At 31.6% G+C, this 15,000-nt stretch overlaps 1 protein-coding gene across 3 annotated transcripts in view; it reads right to left on the bottom strand.

The window, feature by feature from the left end:
- Smarcad1 (SWI/SNF-related, matrix-associated actin-dependent regulator of chromatin, subfamily a, containing DEAD/H box 1) overlaps positions 1 to 15,000 on the bottom strand; it is a 60,389-nt gene that overhangs the window by 15,572 nt on the left and 29,817 nt on the right. For all 3 annotated transcript variants that reach the window (XM_048813624.1, XM_048813625.1, XM_048813626.1), the window contains 3 exons: positions 9,366 to 9,565; positions 3,857 to 3,947; positions 103 to 202 (listed from right to left, as the gene is read on the bottom strand). In XM_048813624.1, the coding sequence (XP_048669581.1) occupies positions 103 to 202; positions 3,857 to 3,947; positions 9,366 to 9,565 (391 nt within the window). The remainder of the gene's footprint in view (positions 1 to 102; positions 203 to 3,856; positions 3,948 to 9,365; positions 9,566 to 15,000) is intronic.

Genomic DNA, 15,000 nt, shown 5'->3' with positions numbered 1-15,000 from the left:
TACATACGTACGTCATAATACAAAAGAACACACACACACACACTTTTACCTATATAAAACATTATGAATTTTATAAAAATAGTTGTCTCCAGTATTACAAACCTATAGTTGAGGCTGGAACAACAATCAAATGAGGACCTTTATTACCCTCCTGATAGAGGTATGCAAGGAATGCAATGGCTTGAATCGTTTTTCCTAGGCCCTAAAATTAAAAGTTTAAAATGTAAAATTTAAAAATAAACAAAAATGTGGAAGTACAAAATGAAAAAATATTTTATGCTCTATTTTTAATTTCACACAATTCAACTCAGAATATCTACTATGTTCTTAGCTGCAAATGACAGATGGAACTGATTTTAATCTAGAAATGATACTAAAACTTACTTTAATGATAGACCTTAATTGTTAGTTCATACAAGAAATAAATTAATATGGGAGAATTTTTGCATTGCCTACAAAGAACATAATTTTAGCTATTGCTTAAAAATGCCAAATAACTAACCAGAGTTAACCTGGTTTATTACCTTGGAATTCCACTCTGAAAAATGGATAAACAGGGGTTATTTAGGGCTGGGGCTCAGTGGTAGAGAGCTTGCCTGGCATGTGGGGGACACTGAGTTCAATTCTCAGCACCACATATAAATAAATAAATAATTAAAAAAGGTCTATCATCATCAACAACAAAAAATAATAGATAAACAAAGCGGTAAAAAGGCTGAGTAAAACAGCTTCTGTCATCAAACTATATCCTTTTATGGAATTTCATCTAAAAGGAATCATACAATAACAAAATTTTTCATCTACTTAGTTTTACTTAGCATGATGCTTTAGAGATTCATCTATGAATTATTTCTTTTTACTGCTGAGTAAAATTCCATGCATGGATATATCACAAGTTGTTTACCATTTACCCATAAAAAAGGTTAATATTTTCCCAGCTTTGATTATTAAAAATAAAGCTGTATTTGTATTAAAAAATGGTTAAACAAATGCAGCATATTTATACCATGGACTATCATACCACATGGCAATAAGAAGGATATATAGACTACTGGTACACATAAGAACAAAGATTAAATCTCAGTAGCATTATATTGCACCAAAAGAACCAGAAAAAATAGTATATACTGACTATGCTATGTAACCAGAAAAAATTAACCCATGGTGGTAGAAGTGGCAGTGCTAATGGTTAGAGGGGAAAAAAAAAAAAAAAAACTTAAAGAACTTTGTGGGATGATGGAAATCTTTGTTCTAGGTGATGGTCAAAATGGTGTATGTTTGGAAAGTCATTAAACTATACATTAATTCATCTTTTGACAAGTAAATTAGATACCAATAAAATATTCATTAATAAAAAGGCTAATGAGGTTTTACACCTCAGGGGAGCTAAACATTATACTGTTTATGGATTGAATTATGTGCCCGAAAATACACATGTTGAAACTGTATGGCCAATGTAACTATTTAGAAAAGGGCCATTATTGAGGAAAATTTTGAAAGAGGTGATAAGGGTGGTGTCCTATACCAATATGAATGATTTCCTTTTAAGATGGGAGACACCAAGGATAGGCACACAGAGAGAAAATGACACTTCGAGGTCACAGCAAAAACATGGTTCTCTACACACCAAGAAGAGAGGCCTCATGAGAAACCAAACACAATAAGACATTAATGTTGGATCTCCAACCTCCAAAAATAAATTGGGAAATAAATTTCTGTTGTTGAAGTACTCTATCTATGTTTATTCTTGTACGGCAACCCTAGATAACTAAGCCAATTTAAAAATATTGTGCTTTACATGCAATAAAAATAATTCCATGTAATGTATACTTTATTTGATACCAAGTATAATTGTAGGATATAGAAATACCTTAAATTTTTTTTTTTTTAGTTGTACGTGGACACAGTATCTTCGTTTTAGTTATTTTCATGTGGAGCTGAGGATCAAAACCAGTGCCTCACATGTGCAAGGAATGCACTCTGCCACTGAGCGACAACCCCAGTCCACAGAAATACTTTTGGTAAGTGACTGAATCAGACAGCCCATAAAAGACAAGTTTTAGATCCAATGACAAGGTCACATTCCCAAGATTCCCCAAGTCCAGTTATATGACTATAATGTTCTTTATTCTATATCTAATTTCTGTAAGTATTTTGAAATTCTGTATACATTATTCATTTCTTCTTCCTCTTTTTAAAGACAGATTTATTTAGGAAAACCAATATACTTTCAAGAGAGAACGTAGGCTATCTCAAGAAAAGAGAGAGTTTTGGAGGTAAAGCTAAGAAATATACATTCAAGAAAGAATGTGGGCCAATTTCAGAGGGAGAAACAGTCTTTTACTCACTTTTCTATTAGATAAATAGCATCTTCAATGGGGAAAAGGGGAGGGAGGGGAAAGGAGGGGGAATAGGGGTAGGAGAGATGGCTGAATGCGATGTTCATCATCACCCTAAGTACATGTAAGAAGACAAAAAGGATGTGACTCTACTTTGTGTACAACCAGAAATATGAAAAATTGTGCTCTATGTGTATTATGAATTGTAATACATTCTGTTGTCATATATAACAAATCAAAATTTTTTTAAAAAAAGAATCTTTGTTTGAATGAGTATGAACTAAATACAGAAATATGTCTTACAATACTAAATGTTATCTCCTTAGAAGGTAACTAGAGAATTAGTATTATCTTTGTTTAAATATTTATTTTGGAAACTCAAATGTACAATATATATGTATGTTATATTCATATATATTATTTTACTTTCCCCCGCTCCAGTAAATATTTATCCACAGAACATGTCTTAAGTTTTTGTGTTGGAGATTGAACACAGGGCCCTGTACACGGCGTGACTCGTTTTATTTAAATACTTTTTATAACTATACCTGGAGGAAGAAAGGAAATGTTAAAGTCAAGTTTTTAGCTGGTCATGATGGTGCCTGCCTGCAATGCCAGCTACTTGGGAGACTGAGGTTGGAAGATCACAAGTTTGAGGCCAGTCTGGGCAAATTACTGAGACCCTAACTCACACAAATAAATAAAAAATTCTAAATAAATAAATAACCAGATAGGTAGGTAGATAAATAAACAATTTTAAAAAGGGACTGTGGATGTAGCTCAGTTATAGACTGCTTACCTAGCACGTGAGAAGCCCTGGGTTCAATCCTCAGTACTGTGGCCCTCAAAATGAAAAAGGCCAAGTTTCTATATGACCATACCTGGAGTAATGGCTATAAGAAACTTGCTTAGTTTTAAAGCAAATATGATTTGGGAAAAATGCACACCCTGAAACATTTGATAAAAGTAAAGTGGCTGAAATCATATTGCTAATATGTGATGTAGATTTATTTACTGATAAGGACAGTTATATTAAAATTTAAAAGCAGCTATATAAAAAGTACACAGATAGTAAAATATCAGTATCATATATATATATATATTATATTATATTATACACTTATATGTTATATATATACATACAAACACATACAAAAGAAGAAATCTAGAAAGACATCAAACTATTATGTTTTTAAATGGTAGGATTACAGGTGACTTTGATTTTCTTCCTTATGTTTTCATGTAATGTACAATTTCTAACACAGATATTAATTATTTTGATAATAAGAAACATAATAAATCTGTTTTCATTTTGGGGAGGAGTCAGAAGGCTAAAACTAACACAGGGAACAGTAAACAGTAAAAAACAGTAGGGATGAGAAAAAGAGTAAGATACTAAAGTGATAACAGTTACAACTACAGTGGCAAGGAAAAAATGCTATGTTTTAAATGAAAGCAAGGATGCCTTTTTAATGATGTTTGGAATACAAAATACAAGTAACAGAGTACATACTTACCATTTCATCTGCCAAAATGCCATTAAGTCCATGTTTATGTACCAATGCCAGCCAATTCAAACCAACTTTCTGATAGGGCTTGAGTGACAAACTGGTAAAGAAAGAATAACCAAATATTACAGATTTATACTTTTATTAGTTTTTCTACACTATATTCTGACATGAGGTTTAGGTTTACGATGAACACAAAAATTCAAATGCCTTAGACAGAGCCTTACCTTTTAACTGTTATAAGCTATGTATACCTATTTAAGAAAACAAATCTAATAATTCTTTTACTCTTCTCAAATTTATTCTATTTGTCGATTTATTTCTTCTGGCAATTAAATTACATAATAGTCCCATATTTGGTCATAATGTAATGCTACCAAATTAATTAATTCCAAAAGTGATTAGAATATTAACTATGATAACATTATTAACTTAATATTCATCCTAGAAAACAAAATTGTACTTATTTGATTTTAACACATTAAGGAACTTAAAGAGTGTTAGGACAAAACCCACAAATCAAACACACTGTTTTGCCAGACTGGTTTAATAAATACTTTCTGAATGTATATCAGTCACCCCTAGTACAAGTGGTACATGTAAATTCTGAAGTGTGTGCGCATATGGGTAATATCTAAGTGTGTACTATGTACAAATGAAAATTTGCTACACATCAATGAACACTAGTGAATAGAAACTAATATGCAGGTGTCAAAATCAAAACTTGGAAACACATAAACAAACTAATTCCTGGGAATGATCAATTTATTTTGGAGAGTCAAAATGAAAATTTTTTTCTAAATGTTTAAGTGGCTAAAAAATTAAGAGTAGTTATTTACTGAATATTTATTACATACAGACACATACTTAGCATTTTTCAGAAAACACGAATACTTTAAAGATCCTATAAAGTAGTTATTACCATAATTTAGTAATCTGCCTGAGGTTGTAAGGATAAGAAGTGTTAAGGTTCAGACATTAATTCAGGAAGTGTATTTCACTCACTAGGATAGCATATACCCAAAATAAACAAATATTGGACAAGGTCATGGCATAATAAACAGTTTAGGGTTCAAACTCTGAAATCAAAATGTCTTTTAAGAGAAAGTTGGGATCAAAGATGTCCATTTTAAATTAGAATCTGTATTTTACTTGTGAGAGATACAATGTATAAAACATTTCACACCTAAAAAATAAAAGTACCTATAGGAAAGAAATCACCAGTATTTCTAAGGTATTCACAGTTCTTTGTTGCATTTTTAAAAACTCATCTTTTCCCTTCTTAGCCAATAAAACTTCTGTACTACTATAAAAGCAATAATCTTACAGATGCAAATTTTGCTTGGATCAGAGAAGTTACTTGCCCAATATCATATTGCTAACCAAATCCATGTGTGCAGCGTAGGCTAGTATTCAACCCAGGTCTAGTCCAAACCTCATCTCTTAACCACTATATCCTAAAAATGAAAAAGTTCTCTCTGCCCTGACCACCTTATCATCAATATTGAATTCTCCATTGTTTTTCTGAATGCTTTCCAGTAATTTATTCATCTTATACACATAAAATTAACATTTCATGAAAACGAAACATGATAAGGTAGGCCAATTATATCATTTATAAATGCACTGAAGAACCAACATGCATTCCAACATACAGCCTATCACATATAGCCAGGAAATATTCTCAATAAACAAAAACTACTTCCTCACCAACACATGTTGACAGTCAACTGATACTCATTCCACATCAAATTCTAAAAAGAGGAAAAAGCATCTACTACATAGAATTAGGACATTTAACAGCTTTATCACACTAAAGTATTTACACATAATATATGTAAGTATTACACACACACACACACTTCTCTGCTAGATCTGTCTAAGTTACAAGTAACTGTATTTCTTAGTATCACAACAAATTATTCTGAATGTAAAGGATCAATGAAAATTCAATTTTAACAAAGACATTTTGGGAATGCACATTGGAGTGTGGCTATAATCTCAAGTACTTTGAGGCTGGCCTCAGCAACTTAGTGAGAATGTCTCAAAATTTTAAAATAAATAAATAAAAAGGGCTGGGTATGTACCTTGGTAGTTGACTGCCTGTAAACTTGAGTACTAAAGAAAAGAAAAACAACAAACACCCACACCCACCCACACCAAAGATATTTTGAACTCCATTTATTACGAGCAATTTTTAAAACAGGATAGTTATATTCTTTCCCTACAGTTTCTACTATTTAGATGCTATATAATCATACCTCCCTCCCATTTTTCTTTAACACTGGAGATTTCCTAAGGATTTTTATGACTGCTTATGAACCATGAGCACCAATTTACAGATAAGAATGTAGAGATTTGCTCACATCTTCTGAATTATTTAGGGCTCTTTTCTGAAGAGAGTGCGACAAATACCTCTAAACCGAAGGATTTCTTACCTTCCATTAAGGAAAAAAAAATGATTTTAAGATTTTCTGAGATCATGAAAGAAAAGGAGGCAACAAATTATTTTAAAGTTACTTGTTCTGTTAGAGGAAAAAAAAATATCCTTCCAGAGTTAATAATTTCTTCAGAATGTGAAAATTAAACTGGGTTTATATCTCCTGCCTGAGAAAACTGATTTCTAAATTATTTTTAAATGTGAGAAAGGCCTGCAATAGTAAGATTGGCAATACACATAATGTGCTAAATTTCAGTTTAAAATAAAGTAACATAAAGGCAGAGAGACTTGTTTGAAGTGGTATATATAAATAAATTAGGGATACTAAATGAACATAAGTTTAGATTTTATGTATTACACAGCTGACATACATTAATTCTACCACATTAGTTTGTTCTAGTAGGAGTATTCAAACTAAATAATTACATCCTAGTACTTTGAGTTAGTCAAACCATCATCTTCAGTATTGGTGTGCATTCACATCAATGTCAAATGGTCTTACAGCTCCGGTCAAAAAACTTGATAGGGAACCTATCTTGTCAAGCTCAGGATAAACAACAACAACATGATAGATAGATTTAGCCCAGAATAGAATGGACATATCTGATTAAATATACTGTATATTGAACATTTGAGAAATCATTGTAGTTAAGTGAGTAAAGCTAAAGAATTTCAGGTTTGAGGATAGACTCAGCAACTTAGTAAGACTGGGTGTCTCAAAGTAAAAAATAAAAAGGGCTGGGGATATAGCTCAGTGGTAAAGTACCCTGGGTTCAATCCCCAGTACAAAACAAACTCATGAATTTCATAATTGCTAAAGCCTGAGAGATGGCTATATCTCTGATAGGAATAAAACAGGAGAAATTCTGAGTATTTCTCTCCTTTTCCCTCTCATATTTTAACTTCAGGCAATGTTAATTTTGAGGTTTAAATATAAAATTTATGAATATACAAAGGTTTTGAGGTATACATCAGAAATATTTTTCTCTACAAAGACTATTTTTAATAAGAATGTCTGTATTTCCAAAAGGCAAATAAATAAAAGTTAACCTTAATACTGCTTCAAAGTATAGTTTGCTACAAAAAATCTGATCTGCTAAGAGAAAGATCCAAGTAGGTTAGGGGGTATAATTCAGTGGTAGAGCTCTTGTGTAGCATGTACAAGGCTCTGTTCAATCCTGATAACTAAACATAGATAGATAGATAGATAGATAGATAGATAACAAAGAAAATAAAGAGACCAACATGAGTATGGTATGTTCCATTCATCAGGACAGTTTTATGTTTTCCTCTGTGCTAATTCAACCTTTCCCAAGGCAAAGAAACAACTGCAAATGTTACTAGACTATGGAGCCACAATGCCTGACTAGGGTACACCAAGTAAAGTCTGCTTGTGCAACTCTTACTTGGCTGGAGAACAAAAACCAAGACAATAAGTTCTACCCCCTAAAAGTTTCCTTAAATGAACCCTAACAAGACTGATTATAAAGGTTTTTAGAAGTAGTTCTTTGGATTAAATCCAATGACCACTTACCAAAAAAACAAAGCAAAACTGTTTTTCTCATATTAAAAAAAAAAAAAAAAAAAAAAAAAAACAACACCCTCAGTCTAATGGAAAGGATAGTGTTACCTGATCATACTATTTACAAGTAACAAGACTTTGTGAGTGTGGGTTTAGAGAGAAATTTTTAGGTGATGCAATAAAGCACTTGATTTTTTAAAATCCAAATTATGATAAAGTAGACTCAACTGGGTAAGTCTTGTAGAGTGAAGAACTCCCCATATCCAATGCTGGAGAACAAGAAGCAGCAGCTCCAACTACACTTTTAGGAGATGAATTTGCTGATATAGTTCTTTCTATGCAACAGAAAAGAGCTTCTTTTGTGGTAACTGCATCACGTTTCCCTACACCATCCCATAGCACCCTAGAAGGGCACAGAAAAGATTGTTGCTTATTTTGAAGGCCAGTAATCATATCGTGCTTTTTTCTTTTTCATATCTCAATTTTTAATTATTAACAAATGATCAGCAAATATGCTTTGATCATTAACTTAGAAAAAATATCAGAATTAAAATCAACAACTAAGGTTATCATTTAATAAGACCCTAATGCTAATCTTACTAAAATATCTATCAAAAATATTCCAAGCAGATGTAACTCATTTTTTAAATTGCACACCATTATACAGTATGGATAAGCCATAATTCATTTCAGTTGTTCCCTGATTTTAGGAACTCTGACTGTTTTCACGGTTTTGCCACTATAAATAACATCAGAGCAAACAATTTCATGTATTTTTTTAAAAAGAAGTATTCTGAACTGTTCTTAGTCTCCAACTATTTAAATAAGCCTTTAAAGGAAGTTCAAAACATTTTCCCAACCCCAAGCCCCCAATATCATGCAAAAACATAGGAGTTCATAATTATAAAAAGTAATTTTAGTATGTATTAACAACTGGACAATTTTTCGTGTTTATTTTTGCAAGAATTCTGATAAGGTATTTTACTGAAAGTAGCAGTTTGGGGAATATTACATTTATATAATATACTTAATCCTTCTCCTATCTGATGTATTTTTACTGCCAAAGATTTTAAAATCTGGGCTTTCTAAAATATTTCAAACATTTTACCACAAATATGGGACATTTTAATTATTTCATTTAATTTATAATTAAGAATAAATTGAGCTAATACAAATCTTTAAACTGACATAATTAAGAAATTGACATTTTCCCAAGCACCAAATATATGTATAAGGGAGCTATAAAATGCCTTTTCAGTTTCTGATTAGATAGAAGAAATTATCTGTCATCAGTCAAGGAAGACATAAGTTACATAATACCAAATAATTTCCACCCATTAGTTTATAATGATATGATGGAATAAAATACCCTGCTTGGGGGGAGGGGTCAATAAAAAACCATTCATATACAACTTATGTGCCACTATAGGAAAGACTGAGGGTTCTCTAACACTAGTTGCTATATCACATTTAATTCCCCTAGGCAGAATGCAGAAATAAGTTCAGATATTTTATACAACTGAGATAAAATAGTGACTATGTTCAACAAATGTTACCTTTGGTTTAGAATGGAAGGTTGTTCTATATTCCATCCACCTCCATTTCCAGTAAGCATGGTAACTTGTTTGGTTAATTTGTTTGAAATATCTTCACACTTGTTCATAAGTCTTATAACTACATCCCTTTCTTGAATCAGTGTTTTACAGTTCCATATTAAATCTTCTGATAAGCCATTCGTTTTGGACATCTTTGTGAACTATGGCATGGAAAGAAAAACATTTTAATAGTCTAGATGTAGTAAACAAAAAGCCAAATTCTTAGAGGGGAAAAAAGTTTGTTAAACTTTATTAATCAAGTTTAATGAACTGCTAAGAAAACTGATTCTTCACGTGCACAGTTGCATTCATGTTTCACTTTGTCATCTTACTGTCACTTGAAACTATGTTGAAATAAAATATATCTTTCTCTCTCAAAATGCATAATCTCAAATTTCTAAATTTGACCTTGGCAGCTGTTCTTTTATAGAAGAAACATTAGTAAGTAGTTTGCTAGTATCTCCTATCAAGTCTTCAAAATCTTAGATTCACCCTTCTGTATTAACAACACATACTGTATACCTGATCTAGTCTTCATTTCTGTCAGTTCTTATGACCTGTTAATCTTACAAAAGCATATTTTTACCATATCCATCATCAAAGTACAACCCACCCATAGTATTCAAAACTCCATTTATTTCTCACTTGATATTTTGTTCTCAAACTGAGACTATTACTTGAAAAGATATTACATGAATCAAAAGTTAATTATTGGAGCTGGAGACACAGCTCAGGGATAGAGTGCTTGCCTAATGTTTTGTGTGCAGACCTGGGTTCAATGCTGAACAAAAAAACTAATTATAGCCCCCAACAATAATTACATAAAACTTAAAAAATTAATTTCAATATAACATTGTATAAATGGTTTGGTGTGAAGACTTTTGCAAAAATTTCTTTCAAAATTTATATTTGTTTTTCAAAAAATGAGGGTGAATATTTGAAATGAAAAAACTACTTTAATACACCAACACTAGAATTTTTTATATGAATAGCTGAAAAACATCTTGAAGAACATTATGAAAATACTTTTTTCCTGGCCTGGTGGCACACACCTGTAATCCCAGCAATGTGGGAGGCTGCAACAAGAGGATCACAAGTTTGAGGCCAGCCTCAGCAAATTAACAAAGCCCTCAGGAACTTAGTAAGAACTTGGGTCAAAAAAAAAGGAGGTGGGGATGAGAAAGGCCAATAGCTTTTTGAAAGCTTGTTGGGTGAAACCAAAAATCCCATAATCCAGAACTGAATAAAAGAAACTAAAATAACACCATCTGCTAGATAAAACCACACGATTTTGATTCATGTCTTCTTTTAGCATATTCTTCCAAGTAACAACAAGAGTTACACTGACAACTCTAAATCATCCCTGTGATCAGTTATTTCTAAATTCATAGAGAACCTCCACAATAGAAAATCAACATTTCCAGAATATATTGATGCATCTTTGCAACTTATAACAATATACATTTTTAATTTTTATCCTAGAATAAGTTGGTAAAATACAAATTATCCAATCTATTCCAAAGCCATATTATTAATGTTCTGGAAGATTTTAACTAAAACAAAATAAAACACACACACAAAGCAAACTTAGCATTTCACAAAATGGCACTGAAATTCTAAGTTATCTGTGCATTACTTAACATTTTTACAACATTTTATCCAGTAACTCATTAAATCCACCTAACTATTCCAAGATTAGTTCACCAATTCTGGATAAACAAACTAAGGTTTAATTTCCAAGATCACAGAGTTGGACAATAAATAGAAGCCAAAGTCTATGTTCTTCTCACTGTAACAAATGCCTCTCTGAATAAATAATCTTAAGACCTTAAAGGTTCAAAATAATTAAATGAACATCCTTCTGTAGCCAACTGCCATTTATTATGTAAATTCTTAGATTTTAGCAAATAACATTCTAACTGGTTAAAGTACGTGGTTAGAAAGACCTAACAGTTTCTGTTCTCATGTGGTTTATAGCTACTAAGAAAAACAGATAACAATTTTAAGTGAAACAACTAGCATTATAAGGGCACTTATCATGAGCAGACTAATAAAATCTAGGATCCAGGAAAAAATATTTTTTTCTTCCTTTTAAAGACATAAATCGGTTATGATCACTCAGAAATTACAAGACATAAGTAATCAATAGGGGTGACCAATAAAGATACTAGAGAACTGAGAAATAAAGCAAAAGAAACACTTATTTTGAATTTATACAAACAGCAAATATGTAGAGAGGTAGATTTAGGAAAGTTCTTTTATATATAGTTCCTAAAGAAGTAGTAATGACAGTCTTAAAATATTAACTTTGCAACCCCTACTAAATTATAGATCTAGGCATATAGCATCAACAACTGCTAATAACACAAAAATGAAACAGACATTACTGCTTTCTGATAAAAGAACACATCACTAGTTACTGGAAGGACAAAAACAAGCCAACAGGGAAAACTAAACTAATAATTCAAGAAACAGCAAAAATAACCATATACTGCCTTACACAGCTCATCCAGGAAGGCATTTACATAGTTAAAATAATGCAAACACCACAAATGATCTTCAAACTTACTATATTATCAGCATATTGGTAAAACTCAGGAATTGGAAATGACATGTGAAATGAAGTCAACAATAAGAGGAGCACCAATCTGTTCATCCATGTGGTTATGTAAACAATAAGGCTTACACATGACAAAAAAATGTAATTATATTACCCAGCTATATGGAGGTGGTAAGAATCAGACAAAAGCTCTAAAAGCAATAACATGTGGGAAACAGACTGGGGAAAAGTGATGGATATAAATTTTGGGGAAGAATAAACCTATAAAAATATTTAACTTGTTAATCCTAAGTGTGTTATAAGTAATAAAAACCAAAGTTAACAAAAGAATAGAAACCCAGTTCTATTTTCTTACACAGTATCTTCATTAACATTAGAGAGGGTATCATTTAAGGAAAGGTATTAAGAACATTCGGTTGCCACCTGTTTTCTGAACACTTTAAAAAGCATTAACAATCTGATAAGTTACTTAGCTTTACCAAAAAAAGTGGGGGGCAGGGGGACTTAAGAAAAACAAAGTACCCTGAAAATACAGAATGTTAATAAATATGAATTTAGCTGGGTGTAGTGGTACATGCCTATAATCCCCACAGCTTGAAAGGCTGAGACAGGAGGATCCTGAGTTCAAAGCCAGCCTGAGCAACTTATCGAGACCTTGTCTCTAAATAAAATACAGAAAAGTGCTGGGGATGTGGCTCAGTGATTTTAGAACAGCTGAGTTCAATCCCCGGTACAAAAAAATAAAAAAATTAATGATAAGCCCAGAAAAGATGATCCTATTTATATGGTCTGAAATACAAACAGATGATGCTCTACATATCTTAAATGATGGGTATCTCTGGTACAATTTTGGATCTACTTTACTTTCTTCTTCTTAACTACTATTCCAGTTTTACATAGAAAAAAATCATTTTCAAAACAATTACTTTCTCAAGGGGAAGAAAAGAAAAACTAAGTGATTGCTATTAGTTGGATAATTACATGTAAAAAGGATCTTAATCTGACCCTGATTACTATCTCTTTGATTAACAAAAACTCAAGGACTTTATCAAAAGCAGTGTGCAACTGAAGTACCCCTCTCTTGCCACAGTGTGTCACTGTTACTGAACAAATATATATATTTTTTATTTTTCCAGGATGGAAGAAATTGTTTAAAAGCACCTTTAACTGTTAAATTATTTAATCCCTACTTAACAAATAACAGCCTAAGGACAGACTTCTAATCTTACTCATTAATATGAATAAGTTGGCAGCAGCCTCCAAAGTACTCAGAATTCATTTTTTTAAAATAAAAGTTTATCCTTATACAAATTAAAACAAAGCCAGAGTATAATAATCTTATAATCAAACTTAACAAAGCTTCTCTCTCTGGAAGGAGGGAATAGGCATTACGATGCTTCAAGTGACAAATTTATACAGATGTTTTATAAAAATTTCTGAGTGAAAACAAAGCAAAAAAAAAATCTTTGTCTACAAGTTAAAAGTAGATGAAAAAACACAAGGAGCACAGAAAAGAATTATCATAGTGAGCTGGGGATGTGGCTCAAGCGGTAGCGCGCTTGCCTGGCATGCATGCGGCCTGGGTTCGATCCTCAGCACCACATACAAACAAAGATGTTGTGTCTGCCGAAAACTAAAAATAAATAAATAAGTAAATATTAAAAAAAAGAAAAGAATTATCATACATGAACTAAATTTGACTTTGCTTGGCTAACAGTAAGGGAAAACTGCATCTACGCTGATCTAAATGTTAACGAAGTAGATATATATATATATATATATATATATATATATATATATGAATTTTGGGGGGTTAAACTATATTCATGAACTGATCTATTCATAAAAATTGTATTCATCAGTATAAATACTTTGGTATTCTGGTTAACACATAAGGAGACAATGGAATAAGACTTATCATGGACACAATAATCCCCCACTCTAACCTTGCATAAGGCTAGACAAAAATTCAGTAAATGGGTGGGGAACAGATATCAATCAAATGTGTGAAGTCTGGCCATAAAAACTTCAATTTCACCAATTAACAATAACTAGTTTTTAATAACACTTTTGGCTTGGTACACTTCCAAAGTCTACATGATTTAAGGATGTGATTTTCTTAGAATGAGCACCTAAATTACTACTATTATGTAAAAAAGCTACGAGTAGGAAAATTATGAAGAAAAATTAAACAGTCTTTAAATTTTAATGCAAATTAAAAAAACCCAATAGAATTAAATAAAGCTACAAATATAAACACCCTCTTAGTTAAAGGACTAGTTTTTTTTTTTTTAATAACCAGCTTTTTCTCATGTAAAATTAATGTGATTAAACTACCTAAAAATATTTTAGCTTAAAAAGAAAAAGTGTAATCTCTGACATGAAAATCATAATGATACAGAAAACATATGGTCTCTGGATTTAAAATCTCTGTGATTTGATAACTAAGTACCTCATATGACACAAGTATATTATACATTTTTACATATTATATACATCAGAATTATACTATGCATTGAAGACTAAAAGAACCAATAATCTACAACTTTTCAAGAAAGTTGTTTTATACTGCTAACAATTTTCAGATTCAAGTTATTATAAGACAATAAAATACCAATGATATTTAATCATTTAAAGATAACCAATGTTAAAAAAACTTGATTTTGAACAAAAGTCACAAAACTTATGTGTTCGCTTGATTCATGAGACGAGTATGCATTTTTTCCATGAAATATTTGTGAATCTCATAGTTCTGTAAAATTCTGTTAAGAATTCCTGTATTGGGGCTGGGGATGTGGCTCAAGTGGTATCGCGCTCGCCTGGCATGCGTGCGGCCCAGGTTCGATCCTCAGCACCACATACAAACAATGATGTTGTGTCCGCCGATAACTAAAAAATAAATATTAAAAAAAAAAAAAAGAACTTATTGTGATGTGTGTGTGTGTGTGTGTGTGTGTTTTCAAGAGAGAAAGAGATAGAGAGGAGAAAGACCTCAGGCTGACAATTAAAAAAAAAAAAAAAAAAAAAAAATTCCTG

The sequence above is a fragment of the Marmota marmota genome, unplaced genomic scaffold, assembly GCF_001458135.2.
Source record: "Marmota marmota marmota unplaced genomic scaffold, marMar, whole genome shotgun sequence".
NCBI classification, from domain to species: domain Eukaryota; kingdom Metazoa; phylum Chordata; class Mammalia; order Rodentia; family Sciuridae; genus Marmota; species Marmota marmota.
Note: the sequence above shows the minus strand (reverse complement) of the source record. Positions and strands in the feature narration are given on the sequence as shown.